This window comes from Ictidomys tridecemlineatus, chromosome 1 (genome assembly GCF_052094955.1).
Source record: "Ictidomys tridecemlineatus isolate mIctTri1 chromosome 1, mIctTri1.hap1, whole genome shotgun sequence".
In the NCBI taxonomy this organism is placed as follows: domain Eukaryota; kingdom Metazoa; phylum Chordata; class Mammalia; order Rodentia; family Sciuridae; genus Ictidomys; species Ictidomys tridecemlineatus.
The window spans coordinates 225,359,268-225,387,239 of record NC_135477.1 but is presented as its reverse complement, the minus strand read 5'-3'; the positions used below and the strand labels follow the sequence as shown (position 1 = coordinate 225,387,239).

The following is a 27,972-nucleotide window of genomic DNA, read 5'->3' as shown; positions in this document are numbered from 1 at the left end:
CTGTGAATTTCTTTTACTGTATCATGTGCTCTTGAGATTTTTCCCTCCACACTTTCACCCTGCTCCTTATGGTCCATATTGATAGAGAGCAGGACCCAGTTGAGGAAAACCAGTTACATCTGAATGATTTATTGCCTCATGGGATATTAGAAATGTATTTGGATAGGGTCTATCTAAAGTCTGTATTTTCAAGGGAGACTATAAAAATCTTTCATCAGGCCATTTATGCATACATCTGAAATTTGCTTCATTTTTAAAAGAGTTTAATTAGAGTAGCAGTGTGTTCTTTATAAGAATTTGAACTGTAACGTGATCTGAAATTTCTTATTTTACAATTTTATTTTACACTGTGCCTTTAATTATCCATATATTTTTTTGTGTGCAGACAATACATACGTGTCAAGTTCAGAAAATGATGAAGATGTACTAGTTACTACAGAGCCAATTCCAGTAATTTTTCATAGAATTGCAACAGGTACTAGTAATACTATTTTTTTTATCCTAGGTTGATTTTTCTTAATTGATGTAGCTTTGTATCTTTGTGTCTTTTATCTGAGTTAACTAATATTCACCTTTAGCATCTATTAATCTGGTTCTCTGTGTATACCTTCTGTTTAAAAACTATTAGTTTGTTAACATGTGAGTTAATTGTTTAAAAAACCTCGTTTAAGAGTATTATGTTGACAATGGCTGGTATAGGTCATTTCCTTATATATTATTTTTCTACTTAATGACAATGAAAAATACTGTAAATATATTCTGAGAGCTGAGGAAATTTGTATACTGGTGCTTTAGTTTGATAACATCTTTACATACACTGAAAAAAATCAGAATAACTTGCATTATTGTATTTTTCCCCAATATGATAAAATTACAAAATATCCTTTAGTTCTTTGCAAAGTAGAGGGAGGGGGTAGTTTTAGATGGAAACTCATGAACGCTTGGGGAATGGTGTCCTCAAAACTAAAGTAATTTTTAAAATTATAACTTTATTTCAGAACTAAGAAAAACAAATGACATTAACTGTTGTTTATCCATAAAATCCAAACTCCAAAAGGAAAATGGGGAGGTATGTAAGTTCTATTTCTTGTTTTTTGTAAACAGCATGAATATGTTTTAAATTTACCATGTATTGGGAGTTAATATCTCATTGTTACTTAGATTAAAATTGAATGTTGTGAATGAAAATCAAGCTTGTGAGTTAGGTACTCTTTATGTGGTAAGGGGAGTGACCTAAAATAATAGAAAAGAACATTTGGTTGAAAAATGGTTGAAATGCGTTCCAAACATAATTTTTTCTTTTGATTACATAGAACTCCACATGGCTATACATAATTTTGATGGGACCCTTAGGATCGGTATAGTCATATTATTTATTGTTCAGTATTTTTTTAAAAAATTATGTCTTCTCCCCACTTTTTAAAAATTCACTTGAGTCTATGAATAAATAACATGACATTTAGAAAAATATGTGCAGTAGGACAGTAGTTCTTTCCTTAAAAGCTATGCACTTGATACAGCTCCCTTCCTGTTAAGGGTTGTGCCATGGATCCTTCCTTTGTTTATCCACAGTGAGAATTGCTGCTTGCTCCACACTGTTATTGACCAAATGCTATTCCAAAAGTCCCCTTTTATGGTTGTTTTATTTTCCTTAAGAACTTGAAATTTAGGAATGAATATTTCATATAAAATATTGGATGAATGGATTCTTGCGCCCAAAAGAAGTTATCTATTGTTTCTGACATTGTTAATATTAAGGCGATAATAGAAATACCAATAAGAATTTTCATTTTTTTGTACTCAGTCCTCATAGCAGCTTTGTGCATTTAATTAAAAACTGAAACTTCAAGTTTAAGCATTTGAATACCTGTTTGAATTCTGAATTCTAAAATAAGTTCTATATACTGAAAGTTTTTTTCACAATGTGATTCATATTTATGTTTATTTGATTTTTATATTATCGCATTCATTCTTTTTTATTTTGATGTTGGCAATAGAAGGGAGGTCAGTCTTGGATAAACAATGCAAAGAGACTTGTTAATAAAAATTATACTAGTATGAACTCGCCAAATGTTTTTTGTCAAATGAAAGCTGAACATATAATTGATCATACAAAGGTTTTTAATACATATAAGCTTTTAATGCATATCAGATAATAAATTACAAATTTTAAGATCAGAGAAAGAAAGAAAGAAGGGAGGGAGGGAGGAAGGGAGGGAGCAAGGAAGGAAGGTTGGTTTCCAGGAAGTTATATTTTATGAAGAGGTCAGTGCGTCTGCAAAACTTCCTCTTACTACTCTTTTGTTATACTACTGCACCAAGAAATCTATATATGAAATTGTGGTACTATGCATAAAAGCTTTCTATTATGGCAAATTTATTTTCAAATGGAGGCAAAGTAGTTTGACCATTAAAATTGTCTTATTACTCTCATTGTTTTAAGGAGTCAAGACAAAATAGTACAGTGGAAGAGGATTCTGAAGGTGATAATGATTCTGAAGAATTTTATTATGGAGGACAGGTAAGAAAACCTGTCTTCCAAATATCCAGTCTCAAAGTTCTGATATCCATGTTTATCTTAGTAGAAATCAGTACCTGAAAGTTAAGCGACCTAGGAGTTCATCATGACTATGTGACTAACTAGAAAAATCTGTATAATTGATCTGTTTCTCATTTTTTCTACATATCTTCAGAAACAAGATTATCTTTTTTTTAAAACTGTAATCATTTATTTACTTTGAAGTTGTCTTAATTCATTCCAGAAATTTTTCAGATTACATTTTCTTGTGCTTTTAGCTTTTATTTTGGTTAAGTATATAGCACTTAGTGTTTTGAAATAGGACACAATAAAAACATTGATTGTTAAGCTTTATAAAATTCCATGGGTCCTGATTATTGAGCCTATTCCTTATTCATTTATATTTGTATTCACTGTGGTCAGAAATTGGTATGAGGTAATGTCGTAATTTAAATATATGAAAATAGCCTAGCTATATATATATTTATAAAATAACTCATCAAATTTTTCCAGGATAATATTGAAATTTAAAACCGAATATTTGATTTTTTAGGAAATGGTTATATGTTCTGTTTCTTTATCACCCTTGATCAAATGTGCTTTGTACCTTGGGCAGTATAATAATAAGAGGGTGGTTATAATGTAAAAGAATTCAAGCAATTCTGTTTAGTCAGAATCAAAAATTTGTAGTTTGTTAGTTAAGCATAAGCAAGGTACTAGAAATATGGACTCAATAAAACCAGGTTTCTTCTCTCCAAGGATTAATTTTCTAGTAATTTTATAGTTTTCCTAATGAAAAGATTCTTTAATCAATATAATACTTGAACACGATGCAAAATAATAAGTTTGATTTTTGTTTCATTATTGATTGTTACAAAGGGAAAGTAAATGCTTAGTAAAATGTTTATCTAGAAGTTTTTGAGATTATCTGGCAGGCATTTATTTCACTCCTTTTTAACATTTCCATTTTCTTTATGTCAAAATAGTGTAATTTTAACATAATGAATTATTTTAGCCATATGTGAACCTAGGAACACCAGTGAATTATCTTTTTCTTTTTTTTTAATAAAGTTGAAAATGTCCATGGCAGAACACATAGAGTGGCCTGTCCAAAAGATAGTGTTTTAGTTCTTGTGATTCTTATTATCCTTCAGTCACTTCTTCTTTTTGTTTTTTATTGATTTTTTAAAAAAGTAAATGATAGTGGAATGCATTACAATTCTTATTACACATATACAGCACAATTTTTCATATCTGGTTGTATATAAAGTATGTTGACACCCAATTTGTGTCTTCATACATGTACTTTGGATGATGATGTCTATCACATTCCACCATCCTTGCTAATCCTCTGCCCCCTTCCTTTCCCTCCCACCCCTCTATCCTATCTAGAATTCATCTATTCCTCCCATACTCTGCCTCCCTACCCCACTATAAGTCAGCCTCCTTATATCAGAGAAAACATTCTCCATTTGTTTTTTTGAGGGGATTGGCTAACTTCACTTAGCATTATCTTCTCTAACTCCATCCATTTACCTGCAAATGCCATGATTTTTCTCTTTTATTGATGAGTAAAATTCCATTGTGTATATATGCCACATTTTTATTATCCATTCATTTATTGAAGGGCATCTAGGTTGGTTTCACAGTTTATCTATTGTGAACTGTGCTGCTATAAACATTGATGTGGCTGTGTCCCTGTAGTATGCTGATTTTAAGTCTTTTGGGTATAAACCGAGGAAAGGGATAGCTGGGTCAAATGGTGGTTCCATTCTCAGATTTCCAAGGAATCTCCATACTGCTTTCCATATTGGCTATCCCTCAGTCACTTCTGAATCATCCTTTTCATCAGGTGAACTATGATGGGGAACTGCACAAGCACCCACAGTTGGAAGCTGACTTATCGGCAGTGAGAGAGATATATGGGCCACATGCAGTTTCTCTCAGGTAAATGAGTGCCTTCAGTGAATAAAAATTAAAATTATTTGGTTATGCATTTGGATTCTCTGTTGGAGTAGTTTACATTTAAGGAATTTTTTGGAGGGATATTATATTTGAATGTTTTTGAGAGATTGTGTGTGTGTGTGTTTTAATTCTGTTTCTATTTATAGAAAATGGCAGATTTATGTATATTTTTGTATGTGTGGTTTAAGATTTCAGTGATTACATTAAAGAAACTAGTTATTTTGGAGATTTAGTTTGAAGAAATAGTAGTCTTACGAAGTGTCAATTAATCACTGAAGTAGGTTTGGTCAGCTGGGTTCATCTGTTTTATCATAAATCAAGGCCATATTCTTGTGAGCAATAAAAGTAAATAATGCAAAGCCACTGGTAATCAAATCACATTGTGATCTGATCCTTAAAAAAGAAGACATAAATTTGCACAGCTCTTGTTTGAATGGTAATGTATTTTATTCTTCACTTACCTAATAATTGGTGATAAATTTTCAAACCACTTTTTATATAGTCATTCAGAAGATCTCATTGTCCTTATTTACCTTCTTTTTCCTCCTTGTAATATAAGAAAAAGACTTCTCTGGCTTTAAAGTAGCTTCCAGCTGGTATTCTGGTTTCTTGTTCTTTGCCTGTAGTTTAGCCTTTTAAGTCTCCATGGAATTCTATACTCTCCTGGCAGTCTGACCTCAGTTCCCTCCTATCCACCCAAATCACCCAGAGGCCCTTTACTTCCCCACAACTTCAGGCATTTGCAGTTCAGTTCTGTCCTCAAGGGATACTTCCCTTCAAACCCTGTTACTGCCTCTGTTTAAACCCCCATCTGCAGGTCCATTCTCTGAGCCACCTTTAAATGTTTAATGCAGATTAGCTATTTTGCCCTCTGGATTCCCCATATATTTATTTGGCATTTGTCTTATTTATTCTGCTTCTCATGTGTTTTTATGATTAGTTGTCTTCTCTTTCCCTAGATTGAATTCTGTGAATGTTGAAGCAGTACTATTTTCTTGTTTCATTTTGTTTTGCTTTGTTTTTTAAAATCATTCTTCTAATATCGTGCATACCATAGCATGGGTCATACATGAAATACACAATTTATGGTGGATTCTTGACTGTTGTCAGTGGTACCATCTCTGAAAAAGGACAGTTACATTATCTGGTTATAACTCCTTCTGTGGACATATTCATATTTTGAGAGAGTAAACAAATATTTTTAATGGGGACTTAGGACACAGCTATAATTTATAATTGCCAAGTTTATCTTAACTACAGAAAAACTCCATCACCCCCTGCAGCCTCAGCAACCTGGGACTGTGCTCAGTCACTCTCTCACTTGGGGAGGCACTGCAATTGAGTGATTATAAAGGCATTATATTTAGAAAAGCAAATCTTTGTAGACTTACAATATTAGCAATTTTTTTTTGTTGAGAGAGAATTTTTTAATATTTATTTTTTAGTTTTTGGCGGACACAACATCTCTTATTTGTATGTGGTGCTGAGGATGGAACCCAGCGCCGCACGCATGCCAGGCAAGCGCGCTACCGCTTGAGCCACATCCCCAGCCCCAATATTAGCAAATTATTTCACGGTTGTTTTCTGTTCTGGTTCCAAATTAGTTAATATGGATATTTAGTCAATGTTATAAAATAAATGTATTTGTTAATATGGATATTAGTTTATGGATAGTCAGTCAATGTTATGATATAAAGGTATGAAGAAGGCAGTAAGGACTATTTATAAATAGCCCAAAACAATAGATATTTTTTATAGCAATCAAATTTTTTTGCTTTAAAGTTTAAAACTTTAATTTTAAACACAATAATGTATCCACTGAAGCAAAAGGCTATGAAATATATTTAAGAGACAAAACACAACAACATAAAATAGGATAATCTTAGTACTTATTGACTGCTTTTTATAGTTAAAGGCTTTTCTAAAACACATTTCAGTACTTTATAGGCTTCAGTTAAATTGTTATGTACATAAGAAGCTATTTCTTCACGAAATATTTATTAAGTACTTATGATGAACTGTGTTTGTATTTTATTGTTAACTCTTGAAATTTCAGTCAAATGAAGTACCCAAAGTCATAAATGGTTTTGTTCTTTTCCCTTGCCTATTTTGCTTATAATATTCTTTGATCCAATTTAAATCTTAAAGAATACAAAACATACTCTAGCCTGCTCTAGATTTTCTCTAGCTTCAGAGGATGACTCCAGAATAAATGCTTTCCCAAAGGTCTTGTGGTATAAAGGTGAATTGTAGCAAGACTTGTTTTTATTTATTTAAAATAAATAAACATCCTGTACCTTCAAATGCTGAGACTTGGACTCATGGGGAAAATGGCAGTTAAGCATAAGGTCTTAGAATCATCTTCCTTGCAAAGTTCTTAAGTCTGTTGAAACAGACCGTTCTAATTAACTGTTCTTTCACTTAATTGAGGCTTATAAGAACTTAATGGAGTCTGAAGAACAGAAGTACCTCAATATGCACAATAGGCTGTTTGGTGTCATTTTTTTTATGTGACATTTAATGAGAAAGGCAACTAACCACATCTGAGTTCTTTGTGAGAAATGGAAATACAGATTGTCAAGATGGAGGAAAAACTCTCTTAAAAACTGGGTAAAAGAAGGTACAGAAATGTGACCCATAATAGATTTTATAGAATCACCCCACAACCCTCATCCCAATGTAGTAGGAGATGCAAATTTTTTGTGTGTTATGCCTCTGAGATTTTTGAAGATGTTTGTTACCACAGCATAACTTAGTCTACATTGGAGGATGTCATTTATCAAAACAAGATCTTGGATCAGATGTTAGTAATACTTTTTCTAGCATATTGCTTCTCCACCTTCTGCCTCTGAGTGTGGTGGGGAAAAAAAAAAATAAGTCTGTCACCAAAAATTGGGAAAGCGATGATAGGAGGAGCACAGAGAAAAGAAACCAGTGGAAGAGTATTTTCCAAAGACATGAGAGCATAATCAAGGTGGAGCTTCAGATGCCCAGATCCTGGACACTCATCTCACCAAGGATGTTTAAGCTGACTGCAGAGTGTGGCAGTTATTTATTCAGTACATTTAGACACTATTGTTTTATTTTATGAAGATCAGATTCCCTTCTTGTTTGCATTTAATTTCTAAGTTCTCCTTAGCCCTGTTGTCTTTTAGAGTAATTTATAGCTACCTTGGATGTAGTCTTGCAAATATCCTAATCTTGCCAAGATCTCTTCCGGACTACTGAGTTTGCATAATTCTTGGCCCATTCACAAACATCTTTCCCACACTGGGCAAAAACACACATTGAGTAGGCATGCAGAGATAGACATGCAAGCTGTTGAGTTTCAGATATCATAGGAAGCTGTACGGTTCTTCACAAAATATCTTCTCAAAATATCACTGCCCAATTACTGAAAGTAGAAATAACTAAATAGAAAGAAGCTTATTTCTTAAGAGTCTATGGGGGCTGGGGCTTTAGCTCAGTTGTAGAGTGCTTACCTAGCACGTGTGAGGCCCTAGGTTCGATCCTCAGCACCACACAAAGATAAATAAAATAAAGATATTGTGTCCATCTACAATTACAAAATTTTTTTAAATGTCTATGGTAGAATTTCGTGTGTGTGTCTGCATGTACATATAATTTTCTTGAAAGTTCATAACGAAAAATAGAATAGCAGCATAACCTCAGCTGATTTTGATCAAGTACTGTTATAAAATGCCACAGTAGTATAATGAAAAATCAGAAGAATTATAGAAAAAGGCCAAAGGAAGACCAGATGGTTTAATATTTAATATGAGTGCATATGTGAATCTCATTAATGAGGATATTTCTTGTTTAGTTCCATTAAAAATTAGAGATTGAAATGCTAAGAATTCTGTCTTCAAAAGTACATTTTTATTAATAAAATTACTTAATGTAGTTTTTTCCTTTCTATATTCATTTTTTTGTCTTTCTACATTTTTTTAATTGGTGCATTATAGGATCTGCTGTTATGTATGCTCACAATATAACAATATAATTTGAACAATTATCACTCCCAACACTTTCCTACTCGCTTCCACCTCCCATCTCCTGGTGCCTTCCTCTACTTGATCTCCCTGTGATTTTCATGAGATCCCTGTCTCTCCACCTTTCTTTTCCTCTCTAGCTTCCATATATGAGAGAAGACATATGGACCCTGACCTTCTCTGAATTTGACTTATTTTGCTTAACATAATGGTCTCTAGTTCCATCCATTTTCCTTATGTACATGTTCTTAATATCCTGTAAATATCATGTAAATATCCTGAATCAAATGTCTAGATTTCAAGATGTGTAGACGTTAGAATTAGCTCACCCTGAATTGAAAGTCTTGCTAAGTATCAGTAGAGGTCATTTATGTAAGTTTTTTCCAGATCCTCTGTTTCATAGTGAAATAATTGCCTCGGATCATTTCTGTGTTGCTTTCCTCATTTTAAGGGAAAAAAGTCATTTAATTTGACATGATCTTTTCATGGTGTATACAGGCAGTGCATGAAATTATTTTGAGCTATTATAATCCTGAAAGTGCAATTAGAACATAGCCCAAATTCAAGTTGGATTAATATATAAAGCTTCTACCTTCATTCTCTGCATTTGCTATTCATGAGATCCTGGGGGTACTGAAAGGTATTCAGTTATAGAAGTGATCCTGATCACTGGGTCCCTGAGTCTGGACAAACCATAATCACACTTCATAATCTCACAGTGGGAAACATGAAATTACTCGCATTATACAGAAAGGGCATCACAACTGAAATGGATTTGCAGTTATGTAGCATCTTTTGTGAATTCTTTGAAGCATGGCATAAAATTTAAGAAATGCCTATTTACAGGTCTATATCTGCAGGGTCCAGCTAATTGCAAACCTTCAGGACTTCTACCTTAAATTCCGTATTCACATTCTGCTGTGGTGAAGAACACTTTTGACTTATATCCATTGTACCCCTTCCCTGTGTGTGTGTGTATATTTATGATACTGGGGATTGTACCCAGGATTGTTTCATCACAGAACCTGTTCATTCCCAGTCCTTTTCATTTTTTATTTTGAGACAAGGTCTCGATAAATTGTAGAAGCTGGCCCTAGAATTTCAAAACATTAGATACTTTCAGATATTGGGAAAAAAACTTTAAACCAAAACTAAAAAAAAAAAAAAGAAAAAAAAGAAACCATACACAAAATACTTTAAAATACAGTTAAAAGTTTTAAAATAAGGTCAGTCAGATTCTGGCCATACCTTTATGGTGAATTCTGTTAACATGATCTGGAAAAGTGTAAGGAGAATTCATTGTGGATAAAATTCTTCCTGTTTTTTGTTATCTCTGATTCCTTCTTTTGTGTCTCTAAACATAACCAAAGTCTTGCCAATGTAAATAAATTCATATAAAAGTTATTTACCCAATGAAACTGGCAAAGATGAGAGAAAGGAAACCTGATCATGAGGATGTCAGAAATGGTCACTGTGAAAACCTGGCTAGTGTAATGCACAGTGGCATCCATCGCTTTTTAGAAATGATCCTGCAACATAGATCAAGAAGGGCAAATACATTGGAGGTAATAATTTTTGTATCAACTTCCTTTTAGCAATGGATATTTTTAAAAGTTTCCTCAACAAGCTAAATGTTAACTATTATTCTTGAATATTCAGTTGAATTGTTTCCAATTTCTGCTGCTGCAGAGGTTGATGGTCTTGTTTACTGCTGTTTTCTTAGGATTAATTCGTGTAGTTGTAGTCCTGTAGTTGTATCCCTGTGAAACTTCTCTTGAACATTGCTATTTTTCCTTATCATTGTTCTTTTTACATGATTAACAATGGATATTGATCTGTTATATTTACAGTCTGTTTGCTTTTATTCAGGGTTATTATATTAACACCTCGGGACTGTGAGGCCTGTTTTAATCTATGAATGGGTTTTGCTTTTTTTAATGGTATTGGGGCACTTGACCACTGAGCCACATCCCCAGCCTTATTTTGGATTTTATTTAGAGACAGGGTCTCACTGAGTTGCTTAGAGCCTTGCTTTTGCTCAGGCTGTTTTGGAACTCGCAATACTCTTCCTCAGCCTCCTGAGCCGGTGGGATTACAGGCTTGCGCCAGCACTCCAGGTAGGTTTTGTTTTTTTAAAGTGCTACAAAAAGAGAGAGGAAGAGAAACAAAAGTGAAGAGGACTATGCCATGGAGACTATAAATATAGCCTGAAAGCCTAAAATATTTACCCTTTCTGTGGTTCATTTACTTGGTCCTGCTCTTATACTTCTGTATAATTGTAACAAAATTAAATTTGCAATTACCTTATCCTTTATGTAAAGCACAGATGTTTTGTTGCTATGGTGTTTTTTTTTAAATTAAACACCTATGTAAACAATTTTACTTTTTTTCTTTATGTAATGTTTTAATATAATTTTGAAGTCTAAAATGCAGAAAGCCAGTTTCAAGTTGTTACATTCTCATATACTGCCCCCTTTTTTTGTCACAGATAACTGAAAATGAAATGATATCCCTGATTCCTTTATTTATCATACTATATTAAACTGTTAAAATCATTAAAATTTCCTACTCTGAACCATACAAAAATAACAGTATGTATTGTTCTTGTATTACTTGCTTATATAATACACAACATTTTTTTAGTATTTCATGTGCCAGATACTTTTCTGTACATAGTTTTTTTCCCCTAATTTTTAAAAAATTTTAGTTGTTGATGAATCTTTATCTTATTTATTTACTAGCCCTTTACACAGTTTTGAAGTTGGATGTGGATGGATTTGACTTCCCCAGTGACTCATGTTACATTTGACAAGTTTTTTTTCTTACTTCCCTGGCCTCAGTTTTCTTTTCATGCAAAATGAGTGTATTATCCATTTCACAAGGCTATAATGAGGACCTTATATGAAATTATCTGTCAATGATTAACCTGTTTTCTAATCAAAGGGTTAGTTTCTCAGATATTGATTCAATTTACTGGTTGCATAAATACCTAGAATACACGTGTTCAAGTCCCTGCTCTACCAAGCAGTGGTGAATAAGTTAGTTTATGCACATATAAACTGGAGGTAACAATGGTACCAGTAATCTTTTAAAATATATTTTTAGTTGTAGATGGACACAATACCTTTATTTTATTTATTTTTATGTGGTGCTGAAGAAAGAGCCTAGGGCCTCACACATTCCAGGCAAGTGCTCTACCACTGAGCTACAACCCCAGCCCACCAGTAATGTTTTGTGAATGTTAAATAATCACATATATATTAAATCCTTAGAACAATTTCTGATAAATAAATATTGGCCATTAACTCTTTTTGGTGATTTCTGTAGTCTTAACTCTTGCTATCTATACTATTTGTAATTGTAGAATTTTATGAGTAACGAAAACATTGTATTGTGTGTGTGTGTGTGTGTGTGTGTATGTGTGTGTGTGTAGAATCTTAAAAATGTTATTTTTCTTTCATTAACTTACAAAAATATGCTGTTTTGTGGCACTACCTGAGCAGTATAAAGTTGGTCTTCATAATGCCTTCTTACTTGTTCCAATTCTGATGTGTCAGACTCTTAGAGCTGCCTATCCAAACACAGTGACATTTAAACAGCAGAAGAATCTGGATTTGTTTTTGAACCACCACTGTCCCGCACATGTCTTCCTTTTGTTTCTTCCTTGTGTTAGAAACTCCTTTCTTGCCTTTAGAATCAACTATTAATTTTCAGTGTGTAATAAAACCTGGGAAGATTGACAAATTTGGGAACAGGGAATGTTTGAAAGTATGAAGCAAGCCACCCTTGAATTTATGTATGCGTATGCATGTACACAAAAATGGAAAGATGTCTCTGTGGAATAAGTAGGTCACAGAACATGACAGCTCAACTAGATGGAGTTAGTTAATTCATGTCCATGGCCAGTTCTGAGTTATCAGTGGAAATCAGGGATCACAATTAGTGTTTGAATTTTTAATTAAAATAACTTAGCACACAGTCTTTTAAGGAATTAAAAAAATTAATGTTAATCTTTGCTTTCAGGGAATATGGAGCCATTGATGATGTAGATATTGATCTGCATATCGATGTTAGCTTTCTCGATGTAAGTATCAATTTTTACAGTATGTCTGGTACATTTATTTTTACTCTAGGGGAGAATTTTAATTTTTGTCTATAATACAATTAATTACATAATGACTTTGCTACAGTGATTTGTGAAGGACTGCTATGACTGATTAAAGAAGCCGATTTTATAAGTTTTTTTTCTTTGGCAATGATTCTTTTAATATATTCTGAATCTCATGGTTTTTATTATAATATTTCATGATAAGTTTTCACTTTTACTTTTCATGTTTTACAGCAAAACTTTACTTTGACCTTCTTTTCCCATGAATGGGTCTTGAGATAATTTGTAAACATTCATGATTTAGGCAATTTTAAAATACAAGTTTTTAAAGCTTTTACTTTTTTTCCCATTTTGAACTCTTAATAGATGACTGATTCATCCTTTGAGTATATTTTTGCAGGAGGAGATTGCTGTGGCTTGGGAAGTCATTCGAACAGAGCCTATAATTGTCCGACTACACTGTTCACTTACACAGTATTTAAATGGCCCAGGTTAGTTTCATTTCTCTATTACTTTGAATGTCACATTGTTTTAAGTGAAATGAGTATTCATTTGGTGATTCATTTGGTTAAATACCTTGGTAATGTTATTTAAATTAGTAGCTTAAGATTGCTCATTGCCAATATGACTTGTGAAAACAGAAATATGTAACATTTAGTTGTGCAGATTTTTTAGTAATTGACATTGCTGTGCAACAAACACAATAAAATCTAAGAGAGTATGTTAAATGTAGTAGAAACTGAGTAGTTATATTCTAGGTTAATCTTAGATTTAATTCTCTTCCTGATTTGAGATTTAATTTTAATCTTTATTCCACCTTTGATTACCAGTGAATATACCCTTTCTAATAAGGTATTCCTTTTTGAAGAGGGAATTATAATAGTACTTTTGTTTTTGGAATCCTCAGTGGATGATGTTAGTATATTTTAACAGATAGCTGTTTACAGCAAGGTACCCTAGCGCACTGGGAAACATGTCTTCTAGTCTACTAATGTGTGTGTGTGTACATGTGCACACAACACGTAATTGTATCCACCGACATTAGTCCATTTATCTACTGCCGCAAAACAGACCACTCCAAAACTTGGCTTCAGTATATAATGTCTCTGGCTGTTGCATGGGCCCACCTGGGCAGGTCTTGTCTGGAGGCTTCCGTGACTTTGTAGTAGGGTGGTGGGTGGGGCTGGGGCTGGTGGCAATTAAGGGCCTTCTTGCTGGGAGGCAGAAGATGCTGGATGTCAAAATGACTAGTGGTTGGTCCAAAAGTGTCATCCTGGCTCTGAGCTGGTATTATTGACTAGAGTGCTTGTCATATATGTGATTGCTTCATGTGGTGTGGCCTTGTGCTACCACAGTGACTGAAATCCAAAAGCAAGTTTTTCAACATAGGAGATGTGGAAGCTCCTGGGGAAAAGCACATTGAATCTCCCATTGTATTTTGTTCATCAAAGCAGTCCAAAGAGGCCACCAAAAATCGAAGGGAAGTGTACATGGCACCTCTTGAAGTTGTGGCTGTCTTTAACCTGCCACATATATGCTAATATGGTACCTGCAGTTTTTTTTTTTTTTTTAAGGCACATCAATGAACATATATCTACTTTTTGTAATGTTCCCCACCTCCTTCTTCTTTCTTCTTTCTCTGATTAGAACTGGGGACCTTTCCCAGGAGCACTCTACCACTGAGCTACATCTTCCTGCACTTTATAGTTTTTATTTTGAGATAGGGTGTGGATTAGTTGTTCAGGGCCTTGCCAGTTTGCTACATCTGGCCTGAAACTTGAATTCCTCCTGCCTCAGTCTCCCGGTCTTAGGGATTGCAGGCACACACAACCATGTTTGCCCCACTCTTCGTTTTTTACAAAAGAAAAGTACTTATTCTTTTTAAATTTATGAAAGACAGGAAAACCTTTGTTTTGAAAGTTGGTATCTGTTCTGTTTCTGTATGATGCATTCTATCTAAATGACTCAATATAAATTGACATATAGTAACTGATGTGGTTTAATGCTAGATGTGAAAAAATAAATGCTAGTATTTTATTCTTCGTTCAAATATATTAAAATGCAGTAATGAAAAAAAGATTTCTCAAAATCCCTCCATACTAAGAAAAATATAAATAATTGGTGTTTTTTTTCCCTCTGTGCATGTATCGCTTATTCTTGTTAACAGGCATGCACCTTAATGTTATGTCATGTTCCCAAGTCATTTAATATTCTATAAACACCTGAGTTGTAGTGTCCACACAATATTTCAGCCTGAATACGCATAAGGTTGTTTTTTCTTTTCCTTTTTTTTTTTTTTTTATACTGGGGATTGATCCCATGGGTGCTTAACCATTGAACCACATTCTCAAGCCCTTTATATTTTATTTAGAAACAGGGTCTTTCTGAGTTGCATAAGGCCTTGCTAAGTTGCTGAGGCTGACTTTGAACTCAGTCTTCCTGCCTCGGCCTCCTGAGTTGCTGGGATTGCAGGCATATGCCACTCTGCCTGGATGGTATTTGGATTTTGGATGTTTCTACATATTTTCTGCCATGTGGTACTTTAGTGATTTATGATGTGCTCATTTTACTTTCATGGTGGTTAAAATCTTTCATGTTGGGGTCTAGCACTGTAGTTCAGTGGCAGAGCAATTGTCTAGCATGTGTGAAACACCGGGTTCAATCCTTAGCACTGCATAAAAATAAATAAATAAAATAATTTTCAAAAGAATTGCTATTAAGAAAAAAGTTGTCTCAACTTTTTATCTTCCATTTAGAATTATAAATGAAATCCAGTCAATCTCTACTCATGCAATTGTATGAGCAGAGATTGACTGGATCTGTGTACATGTATGATGAAAATGTCACTTTTATGTAACCTTACCATTTATTTTATTTACATAATCTTGAATTTTAGAGGTTCTACTTCACCATATCACTTCCATAGTTTTACAAGCATTTTAGCAATCACTTGAATTCATATTTAATTGTTTTGATTATTTAACACTACTTTTTTAGTATCATAAAATATCCATCCTTTTTTTTTATATCCTGATTTACTTATATATTGAGCAATTTGTAAATTAAGGAAACCTGAGAGTTTGTTTTTTCATGCCTCACATTTTTGTTTTGTGAGACGAACTTTACCAAGTATAATTTGTGGTTCCTCCCAAAAAGGGGAAAAATGCTTTAGAAACATCTATGGTTTGTTCATGTTTTCATGTGTATTTGGACTATTTTCTTTTATCTCATACATATTTATTTTTGCATGGCATGCATATGTCTTAATTCATTTCAAAAAACTTTTTTTGTAATTATTTATTGTTCCTTCTTTACTTGCTAGTCCTAAAATATGTATGTTGCAAGTAGTACTATTAATAATTACTCAGAAGTGGATTGTCTTTAAATGCAAACTTATATTTGATCACACAATTAATGCAAAAAGTGTTGGATGTGTGGGACCACCCCAACCAGCATTCAATGCACACCAATTAACACAATAAACAGATAAACAATTCTAGGGCAAACACGAGCCCCCCAAAACCTCTGATGCCGTGTGACTTTTCTTAGCCAAAGAACAGACATTGTCCTTCTCTGGTGTTTCTCTCCAGCCAATGGCTGGAAGTCAGGGAATAGTGGAGTCAATCTAGGAACAGATATCAAGGCAGCTAGTCTCACTGATGTCCTTGGAGAAAACTCTTCAATGTGGCAGGACAAACAATTTAAATGCAATTCCAAGTTCGTGTTGTATGGTGGTGATTGGTTACACCTAGTGAAAGTCAGTGTCCATTGGTTATGTCCAGTGAGGTGATTTTCTTTGTTCATGTCCATGGAGCTGTGCTCCCTACTGATTGTAACCAGTCATTGCTGAGCACGTCTATGGCTAGTGCCCCTTACACCTCTTTATCAATTGCAAGCAGTTCAATGGCTGCTGTTTCTTATGGCCACCAACTTACTGAGTCCCAGCATGTCCCAGTATGTCCATGGCAGATACTCCTTACAATGTAGATTGGTTCTAATATCTTGGACTTCCATGTTGTTTATCATTTCTTTCATTTCTTCATCCTTTTTGTCTGAGTACTTCATAAGTTTTCTTGAAGTCTATTTTTTACTTCACCAAGTAATTTATTTACATGATTCAGTATTTTTTAAATGTTTTTATTTTCTTCTTTTAAACTATTTTTTTAAATTGTAGATGAACACTTATTTGATGTATTTATATTCGAGGCTGAAGATCGAACCCAGGGCCTCATACATGCTAGGCAAGCGTTCCACCACTGAGCCATGACCCCAGCCACATGATTCAGTCTTGAATTTAATGTTCACATTGTTTTTAATTTGGTCAGTTTCTGCTCATTCTACATTATGCCCTTTTTATCATTAATTGCTTTCATTTTATTTATTTAATCATTTTGAATATTTTGAATATTAATCAATAATTGTCTAAAATTTATCATATTATTCATATAGAATGGTAATTTGTTTTCCAGTTCAAGTACACTTTTTTCAGAAATTAATGTGTTTTGTGTATGGCATTTTTTCTGTTGACAAGAAGAAATTGAACTTTCTTGTATTCATATATGAATACACAACCAGTGAAACTCCCCTTCATGTACAATCACAAGAATGGGATCCTAATTAGAATAAGTTATACTCCATGTATATATAATAGTCAAAATGTTCTCTACTGTCATATATATAGAAATACAGTAAAAATTTTAAAAAAAGGAGGAAATTGAAAGAATTCTACTCTTAGTCTACATTAGATTCAGTAGTTCTGAGATCTGACAGCTAGTGGGGGTGGACAGGGAACACCTGTGCCCTGGCTCCCTAAGACACCTTTTTATAGCCCTGTGCACCTATCCTCCAGCCCTGTATATCTTGCTGCTAACGGCTCATTTTTTTTCTGTAAAATATCTGTAATCACTCATCCTTGGAAGGAGAGATATGGGCTTGGTAGTTCTCTTTCTTCTTCCCACTTTTTTGGTGTGAACCCCAGTGGGAGTACAGTGGCCTGTCTACTTGGCCTGGAAGCTAGACAAACTTTGATGTGTAATTTGTGCTTCATTGTTATGCACAGGATAGTTGAAGCTGGGACTTTACCTTAGTTTGTACTCTTGCTGAACTTTCCCTCTTTGTTCTCCTTGAGTTCCTCATGTCCCTTTATTGGTTTCTTTTTTTTTTTCTTTTTTTTTTAAATTTTTTTTATTGGTTGTTCACAACATTACAAAGCTCTTGATATTGGTTTCTTCTGAGAGCAGTTTTAAGACATTGGATCAATTGACAGGACAGGGGTCAATATCTGTTGAAGGAAGCCCTGTCAGGCCCGCTGTTTGCTCCCTAGACAGCCATCCCCCAAGGAAACTCCCTGGAGCATGTTCTGTGTCGTGGTTCATTTGCCCTCTTAATTTTGAGATATGTTGGTGGTCGTTTGCCATTAACTTCCTCTTCTATGGAGTAGGGAGTTTAGGACCAGCCATTTAATGTCCTTGAAGATTGGTTCCATCTGCTCTCTTTGTAGTGAAATTTGTTGTCAGTTTCATGCATGGAATGGAATTATTCCAAATTTCCGGTCTTTTTGGTGGTTTTCTCCACTTTTTTTTTTTTTAATGCACTAGTTAAATTGGAGCTTGTTCGCAGTATTTACTTACATCCATCTCGCTAGTAAATACCTTAAAAGGTTATTTTTTTTACTTGTTGATAATTTGAGGGAAAAGGCATGATTAAAAATGGTCAGTAATGCGTAATATAGGAGTACATTTATAGATAATGTTACTGAAAAGGAACATATAATTTATTACTCCAGAAGAAATAGTTAGGTTTTATCATAGTTTATAATTTTGATTATTGTAAGCAAATAAAAAGGACTGTTTTGCAATGTGCCTTTGAAGGTATTAGCATTTATAGTAAAATAAACTTGTAAAACATGTGTGACTAATCCAAGATCCAGATTGACCTTAACAGTTGTTTTTGAAAATCACTTATTCCTGCATTTTGGAAATGTGTGTATGAATAGCATTGATTTGAACTATAGTACATGGTTAGGGCTAATAAGACAATATATGTGAAAGACGAAGAAAGAGAATTGGAGAAATGCATGTCTTTTTCCACTTTGAAATAAATGATTTTTTTATTATATATAGGGAAATATACTTTAAGCAAAGATATGATTTGTTATGATTTTTGTGATACAATATATATCTATAAATGTATATGTGTATATTTCAGAATTGCTGATGTGTAAGTCCAGTTTCAGGTCTAAAGAATAAGCCTGCTTTAACTTTAACTGTATGTGTAACTGTATGTTTAACTGTCCTGTATGTTTAGGAAGGGACTGCTTAGGTCATTCATTTTCAGTTTGTTCCCTAGTACTTGTTTTCCTCCAGACTTTTTTAGTCCAGTGTATTTCCCAGTTATCATTACTGGTTTTTAGGTAACTCTTAATTTTAAAAAAGATTGTTAAAATTATCTTTTTAAGTATACACAAAGATAGTGTCCATTTTTCTTTTTCATTCTGTGTCTTTCTCTGATGTAGTTAATTATAGTTAATTGCATTAATTTTACTAGCAATATGCATTTTATCACTTGAGCTTCAAATTTTAGGGGGAAGGGTACCAGGGATTGAACTCAGGCACTCAATCACTGAGCCATATCCCCAGCCCTATTTTGTATTTTATTTAGAGTCAAGGTCTCACTGAGGTGCTTAGTGCCTCGATTTTGCTGAGGTTGGCTTTGAACCCTCATCCTCCTGCCTCAGCCTCCCGAGCTGCTGGGATTATAGGCATGCGCCACCACACCTGGCATAATATTTTATTCTTACTAACTGAGTAATGTATGTCCCAGAAAATTTTATCATTTTGACCAAATAGTGATACTTATTTTCTAGTCTTTCATGCATATTATGATTAAATTTTATTGTCTATTTACTAATTTGTTGGAATAATTAATGTATTCTGCATAAAATACTTGCGTCTGTTATTATCCCTTTTCTATCTCAAACAATTTTCAGTGACAGTTTGAGTGCTTCTAGCATGTTTTGGAGTTTCCTAACTTTTTCAAGTTAGTTTTCCTTCCTTCTTTTCTCAGTCACTTCTTCTTTTGTGAAAAGATTGTGTCTTCTTAAAATTTATAGGGAGAGTACAATGTGGTCATATTTTGTGAATTTTCAATTGGATTAGAGTTTTGAATTTCAATAACCCTGCATTTGGAGCAGTGGTTTGGAATGATGTCTACTTTATTCACCACTCCTTATATAAGATTTAGACTATTCTTAGGAAAGAAAAAACTATTGCTTAGTAATAGTGAGACAACATTTTCTCTGATTAATGCTGTGTTTGCATTGAAGAGTACTGGCCAACAGAGGGAGCGAGGCATTTTGCAGATGCCATTTTGATTTCGGTGTGAATTTTTTTTTTTTTTTAATCCCTGTCCCAACCCTTACAGTGATTGGCACTGTTAGAGCACCCATTTCATGTCATCCTTTTGTTTGTGTACTGCTTCCACCCCTTGCACCATTCCAGCAATTCTCATTTTGTTTCCTGTGCTACTCATATCTTTTTTCACCTAGAAGAATCCTACTGTCAAATAAATTTCTTTCACCTTAAAACAGAACCCACTTGCACTGAAATCCTTCTTCAGTTGGTACCCTACTGCTGTTTCTCTTGGCTATTATAGTTTCATCATAGTTGTCTCTGTTAGGTAACTTCATTTCCGTGTCTTTTTTCTTCCCTCAACTCCAATCAGATGACATTTTTTGTTACCACCATTTTACAAATGCTGCTTGTGTCATTGTATCCAGAGACTTCAGTATTGCTAAATGGCCCCATCACCAGTTGTAAGTCTTTGTTGTAATTGAGTAGTATTTGTTAATGGTTGCTCACCCAGTCCTTGACAAGCTTTTGTGAATTTGTGTTCAGAGCAGCAGCACTCTGGAGTTTTCTATTCTAATGTCCCTTTCTCTGCAGCTTTTTTTTTTTTTTTTGCTGGGCCTCTGCATGCTCCTGGATGCAGAGGTTGCTCCTCAGACTTATCTCCATCTAAATTCAATGAGTAGCTTCTCCTCTAGCATCATGTCTTTTTAAATACCTTTATACTCTGGCTATTTTGAGTTTGGTTTTTGTTTTTTAGTGTATTTCATTCACCGGAGTGCCTAAATGCTGGCCTTTACTGTCCAGTTGCCTTTGTTTCCACTTTAGTGTAAAAAGCATCTCAAACTTAAAATGTTTAAGATCAAATAACCAAATTTATCACCTCTTGAAATTTGTTCCACCTGCAGTTTTTCATATACCAGGAATTTGTAAATTTCATCCTGCTCAGAATCTTTGCTTTTGCCATTGACTCCTCTGTTTCCCACATCTAAAATCTAACCCAGTGAAATCTGCCTTAGAAAGTATGAATCCAAAGTGTTCATCCTCTCCACTGATCCAAACCACCATGGCTCTTGTCTCTGCAGTAAGTTCTTGAGCCGTTTTTCTACTTCTTTTGCCCTTTGATTAAGAGATCCCAAAGATCTCTATCCATAGTCCTCTGCCTCCATCTCCTAAAATGCTATTTGTCCATTCCTGTCTCTATGCAGATCTCCAGTTGTGTCTGTTTTCTTATGCATTTTTTGTCTGTCTCCTCCCACTACTGCATTGCAGGCTTTCCCAGGGTAGGATACACGAACACTCTTTTATTCTTTCATCTATTGTTACTGATAAATACTCAGAACCAGTGAATAATAATCATTGAGAAAACTTTTTTTGAGTAGAGTTGCTAATTTCAAGAAATAGCTATTTATAAAGAAATATGGTAAAAATATGAGTCATATGAGATGCTATAAAATAAAAAATAAGTCTCATACTTTGGCCTCCTCTCATTGTTTTTTTCTAAAAGAACATTGTATGTCTATGCAAACAATGAATTATGAATTTGTACACTAACTGTTCTATGTTTCTACTTAAGCTATTATTTTAGAGATTATTTTCCATAGTTGCACATGATATACATCCATGTACATTTATATTAATAATGGTCCAAAATGATCTCATATGCATATACATATACATATGTATGCACACATATACATAATGTAAATAGCAATATATAGAACTGCATGCATACTATTTTTACCTTCATGTATATGCTTGCATATCCTGGCTAATGATTGAGTTTTAATTCAGAACTTGACTGTCATTTTTTTTTTTTTCTTTCTAGTGCCCACTGTTGATGTTTTTCAGATTTCCACAAAAGAGCGATTTGGATTGGGACATCAGCTAAAAAAGTAAGTCTGCAAAAGAATAATAATAAAAAGGAATTTCTATTCAAGAGATTTCTCATGTTGTTCATTTTCAGCATTTTACTCAGTAATATCTATTTGAAATGAGTACTTTAGGAGAGGAAATCATCCTGATGCTAAGTGTTGCTTCCATAGTTTTGTTAGCACAGCTCTCAGTCAGTCCAGGCCTATCTGTTTGCCAGCCCAGATCCACTATGTTCCTTCCAGTATCTTGCAGTTTATAACCAGAAAGGCTGGCCCATGTAGACACAGAGTCTGGTGGTGTATTTAACTGCACCAACAAAGGGAGCAAGGAGCCTGAGGTGGGAATGTTTACTGCCCTGGTTTCTTCCCCAGACAGTCACCTTGAGCTGACTAGGTTTTCAACAGCAGCTTCCTGTTTGGCTCCAGGATGCAGCATTTGCATGACTGTCCCTTACCAGGTCTGTTGGTTGTTTTCACTGCCATCTTCTTGGGACTTGGAGGAGTAATAGAAAAACAGTCTCTGGCCCTGGATACTGTACTAATCCTTTCCCAATCTTTTCCCTTATCTTCAGCTGTGAAACATTCCTTTTGAAACTAAGCTCTTTATTTCCCAGTTGAATCTTGACTAGTACAGTGACAGTTTATATTTTATAAATTAATTTGGTTATTCAATAGTATAAGATGTATGTAGTTAATTTGCATAGACATTCTTGAATATGTTCTTATTAGTACACATACCCTTCCGTTTATATAGTCAATAGGATTTTGACACAGATCTGAAATAGAAATAAATGGGAGTAGGATTTGAGCACCAGGAAAAGATGAATGAAGCTCTTGTGTTTGATCTCATAAAATCTCATTGAGGCTTAATGATAATTTTTTCATCGTTTAACACTAATTCGGTTTTGTTTTCTGATTTTTATGTCTAATTTTAAAATTAAAACTCTTAAATAAAACAACAACAAATAAAACCCCAACTGTGATACAGCCCAAAGCAAGAACAGAAAGAGTTATGTCTTTGAGCAGAACCATAGTGGTAAATTAACAGACACAAGAACTGGTTTTCCTAAAGTGGAGTGATTATTGGTATGAGCTGAGGCAGAGGCCTATGGACCTGTCAGTTTATGCTTTTGCTTGCTATGGTTTCCCCTGAAGGTAATAATGATGCTGTCCTTGTGCTCCCCTTTGTTGAACTTCCACAGGGGAAAATGTGGCTTCTTCCTCAGACAGTCTTGATGAGCCAGCCTTTCTTAAGAGGACGTGAAATACCCGTGTTGAACTGAGGGCATTTTTATTGTATTTATTAACTTTCAATTTTTAAAAAGTTGACAGGTAACACTATTTATTTACAACATGAAGTAAATGTACACATTATGATGGTTAAATCTAAATACTTCACAATGCATTTGCATTTTTCTAGAATGATTTTTAATTACCTTTATTAACATTTGTAAACATGAAAACTATACATATTAATAGAGTATGTGATGTTTTGATATATGTACATATTATATAATATGAAACAGTTATGTCTTAATGGCAAAACATTCAAAATTTTTTCATGTAGTATTTTTTAATATATATTTTTAGTTGTCAATGGACTTACTTATTTGTTTATTTATATACAGTGCTGAGGATTGGTCCCAGGGCCTCACACATGCTAGGCAAGCATTCTACCACTGAGCCATCACTCCAGCCCCTCTTGTAGACTTTTTGAAATATATAGTACACAAATGTTGTTTGTAGTTACCCTGTTTCACAGTTGCACACTAGAACTTCTTATTCTTACTTAATTCTAACTTAGAGCTGTTGACCAACCCTACCCATCCCCACTTTCCAACTCTCCTAGCCTCTGCTAACCACCATCTGCTCTCAAAATTTCTGAGATCAACAGTTTTAGTCTACTTGTCTTTCTATGCCTGCCTTATTTCACTTCATATAATGATCTCCAGTTTTATGCATGATGTTGTAATTGACATGATGTTATTATATTTTTTAAAAGACAGAATAGTTTTCCTTTGTCTGTATAGACCACATTTAAAGGGGGCTGGAGGAAACTCCTGTAAATCCCCATTGCTGAGTTTAAATATGTACAAGTATAGAATTAGATAGCAAATCCTTAATGTTTAGAAGTCTGCATCTCTGAAACTAAAGTCAATTTACAATGTATGTTCAGCACATTATATTATGCAGTATTCTCTTATAAGGACTTACAGGAGACATTCTCAGTTTTCTATTCTAGGATTAGGTATGATTTTCCAGTCCCATTGGTTTTGTTGGATCAGTTGGATTTTGTTTTCTGCTATTGAGTCCATGTTCCACATGTCTTGGAGTGTTCATGGAACCTGCCCCACATGAGGAGGTGCCACACACTTTGGCACAGTTTTTTTCTCTTTCTGTGATTTTTCTCCTCAAATTCCCTCCCTTGTTTTTATGCTATTCTATTTTACCTGCTTTTCTCTAATGTGCTTTTCTAATACAAAAGAACTTTACTTTTTGTTAAAAGTAAAATGAAGGTGACCAAAGAAAGAATTATAAAAGCCCAAAGGTCCAGGAATAAATGACTCTCTCCCCTTCATGACTTCTGAGTACATCAGATGGGCTCAGAAAAAGAAGTTGTGGATATAATACAACTTTTTTTTTTTTTAAAGAGAGAGAGAGAGAGAGAGAGAGAGAGAGAGGGGAAGAGAGAGAATTTTTTAATATTTATTTTTCAGTGAACACACATCTTTATTTTATTTTTATGTGGTGCTGAGGAGTGAACACAGTGCCCCGTGCATGCCGCTTGAGCCACATCCCCAGCCCCCATAATACAACTTTTAACAACCAGGTAGAATAGGTACTAGGTTTTATTAATGTTCCCATTCAAATAATTATTTGATAAATTTGCTTTATTTTTTAAAGATTGATTTTAGGTTGAAATTTGATATTATAAATCATGTTTAGTCTGACACAAGTTTAAGTTTCCTTAACTGGGTTTTCAACTTAAATGCCAATCAAAGCCACACACTCAACATTTAAATTCATGTTGTTAATTCAATATGATGGATATTGCTTTGTTGAAATTCATCTCTCATGAGGATAGTACTGACTGCTCTTAAACACAGGTTTTTTGACTTCAGCATGATGTTGCCCAAGTGTACTTACTTTTTTCCTGGGACCTATGTTCCCAAAGCAGGTCATAATGTTACTGCTGTTTACCGATGACGAGTTCTGCTTCCCCACATGTTGAAGTTTGAACATTACAGAAGCACGCTGAGGCAAGCATATGAAGCAGGGTTTATTTAAAAAGGGGTAACACAGACTTCTCCCATGAGGGAGAAGGGGGCACAGCTGGTAACATGGTATCCCCAGAAGCGAGGTGTTCTGCCCTTTTTATATGTCCTAGGCTTCCTTTGTTCTCCTGCTTCTCCTCCTGCTTATCTTTCTTCTTCCTGTGTATATGACTAGGACCAGGAACTGCATGGTGGGAAGGTCAAAAGGTGGGAAACAGGTGGGCTGAAGGGGGAAGGGCAGGATGGAGTAGACAAGGACACATTAACAACCTTATGGTTCCCTGTAGGGAAGGGAAGTTCTTGGGACAGGTTACCTTGTCAACAGTTTGGAGCAGGGGCAGGTTCTTGATAAAATCTCTCAGGGGACAGTCTCCAACTTCCTAGACTCACTCAAAATTGTCCTCCTAGATCGTCCTGACTCAATTTACCTATCTACACTGACTGCCTGTCTAATTCTGGCTTCAGTAACATTGCTTGTCACCTTATTCAAATGTATGCTTTACCTTGAAATGGTTTTTCTCTTTTATCATCAGCACCTGGCGACTGTAGAAATTCTTGTGCCAGCACATTAGTAAACCCAGACTCAGTTGTGGATACTTAGATCTTTTAGTGGTTCTCTCTGTGAGAAGGTGGTCATTATGCCAAGTGGGTTTATAGATATACTTCTTGTTACCACTGTCGTTAAGTGACTTCTAACAAACAGTCCATTTCTATTGCATCCCAGAAAAACTAGGAATTTGAATTCCCGGTGTGCATCAAATTAAAAAAAAAAATTCTGATTTTAGGTCTTAGAGTCGCCCATCATCATGCTAAAGTAACATGAAAATAAGAAAATTTTAGCCATTTTATCCTGTTTAGTTTTGTTAGGAAGCACTTCCTGGCATTCTTACAGAATGGTGCATAAGGACAGGGATTATTTTATAGGAGGAAAACAATCTACATCTGCTTGGTACAAAGGCTATTGTCGTTGGAGAGTTTTTGTTCTTTACAGGGAGAAATGATCCTAATGATGCTATTACACTTAAGTCCTGCTGAAATTTTGGGTGGAAAAAACTTGAAGTCTAGAATAAAATTTCCCCTTTTTCTTGAACTCTAAAGGCAAATTTTCTGCGAATTTGTCATTAAGTTATCATTCCTTGCAGTTTTACTTTTTCTCACCACTTATACTACTTGAGGACCCAGAATAATTCCATGTGTGTTTTCATTTCCTTGAAGAAAATTAAAGAAGGAAATTAAGTAAAAGAAATTGGCTTTACTTAATCAGATTTTTTTTCCACTTAAGCTAAAGTTGTTGATCCTGAAGACTGTTCCCATTTTTTATTTATTCTTCCATCAGCCAATCAGTCATTTGGATTGTTAAATCATAGCAATAATATAATTTAATTGTTTTAATAATGAGTAATTATTGTCAATTATTATGGTATAGTCACAGTATCATCCTGGTAATTTGCTATATAATTCTTTCATATATATGAGAAATCTTATATGATTCTAATTAGCACCTATTGATTACTGAATGCTTTTCCTTTGATCATCATCTTCTCAATAACTATAGAATATGAATTTAAAGTATCTCAGAATTGTGATAACAGAATTATCTTTTAATTGACAGAATCATGCAGACATTTGTTACACAGCAATGGAAACAGAGCAAAGAAAAGTCCAGTTGCCTACACAATAAAAAGCTATCAGAGAAGAAAGTGAAATCTCCCCTGCATTTATTTTCTACCTTGCGCAGGTTGGTAATAGGCATCTTTGTTGTTGCCTTGTTAGATAATGAGCTTGTGATAGTCAGTTGTTATTCAGTTTAAAACATTCTTTTTATGATCTTGGCATCTGTTTATTTTCTTTATGAGTTCAAAGAAATGTCTACGTTACACCTGTTTCATAGAATGCTTAGATATTCACATATGTGTTTAGAGTTTTATTTCATGTTGATTATTTCATATTGATTTTTTGTTTCCTAATCACATAACTCCTTATCCAAATCTTCCCTATTGGACTTTGGAGTAGGTAGGAAGGAGAAAAATTGTAGGATCTTCTTTAGCTTTTCAAAAAAAATGTGATTTATTTCCTGTGATCACCCACAGGTATCTTTATGTGATCTTTAAATGGGTAGGCTATACTTAAATGAGGTGGTAACTATGCACAACAATGGGCTGCAGTTGGAGCATGGCAAGATTTCTCTCTCCATGGTCCCTTGAACCCACGAGTTTCCGTGTATTAATTGTTGTTTCATTTCAAAGGTCGCCAAGTTATCCTCCCCCTGGTTGTGGCAAAAGCAAATCCAAACTGAAATCTGAGCAAGATGGAATCTCCAAAACACACAAGCTACTGCGGAGGACTTGTTCCAGCACAGTCAAGGCTGAGGACGTGTGTGCTGCAAAGTCCCACAGGACCTTTGGTCGCTCCCTGTCCAGCGACCCCAGGGCTGAGCAGGCAATGACAACGATTAAATCGCACAAACTCTTGAACCGTCCCTGCACTGCAGCTGTGAAGCAAGAGGACTGCCTCACTCTAAAGTCCCATAAATTATTGACTCGCTCTTGTTCTGGAGACCCACGATGTGAGCACAACACCAACTTGAAGCCCCACAAACTGTTAAGTAGGTCTTACTCCAGCAATCTCCGAATGGAAGAGCTGTATGGACTGAAAAACCACAAATTGCTCAGCAAGTCTTACTCCAGCGTCCCCAAGTCATCCAAAACTGAGCTTTTCAAGGAACCTAATGCAGAGGGCAGGAGGCTCTCTCTTACCTCAGGGCTTATTGGTATCTTAACACCATCTTCATCTTCATCTTCCCAGCCTGCTGTGCGTAAATATTTTCATCTTTAGTTCTTAACTGTTATGTAAGGGGCAGTGGAATTTTTCCTCCATAACATCTGGTGGAGGGA

The 27,972-nt window shown here is 34.6% G+C and overlaps 1 protein-coding gene across 3 annotated transcripts in view; it reads left to right on the top strand.

Moving 5' to 3' along the window:
* The window catches only part of Parp8 (poly(ADP-ribose) polymerase family member 8), a 164,242-nt gene that overhangs the window by 101,040 nt on the left and 35,230 nt on the right, over positions 1-27,972 (top strand). For all 3 annotated transcript variants that reach the window (XM_040271765.2, XM_021722519.3, XM_005319650.5), the window contains exons 5-13: positions 386-475; positions 999-1,069; positions 2,444-2,521; positions 4,371-4,465; positions 12,499-12,559; positions 12,984-13,074; positions 21,758-21,824; positions 26,691-26,816; positions 27,325-27,889. In XM_040271765.2, the coding sequence (XP_040127699.2) occupies positions 386-475; positions 999-1,069; positions 2,444-2,521; positions 4,371-4,465; positions 12,499-12,559; positions 12,984-13,074; positions 21,758-21,824; positions 26,691-26,816; positions 27,325-27,889 (1,244 nt within the window). The remainder of the gene's footprint in view (positions 1-385; positions 476-998; positions 1,070-2,443; positions 2,522-4,370; positions 4,466-12,498; positions 12,560-12,983; positions 13,075-21,757; positions 21,825-26,690; positions 26,817-27,324; positions 27,890-27,972) is intronic.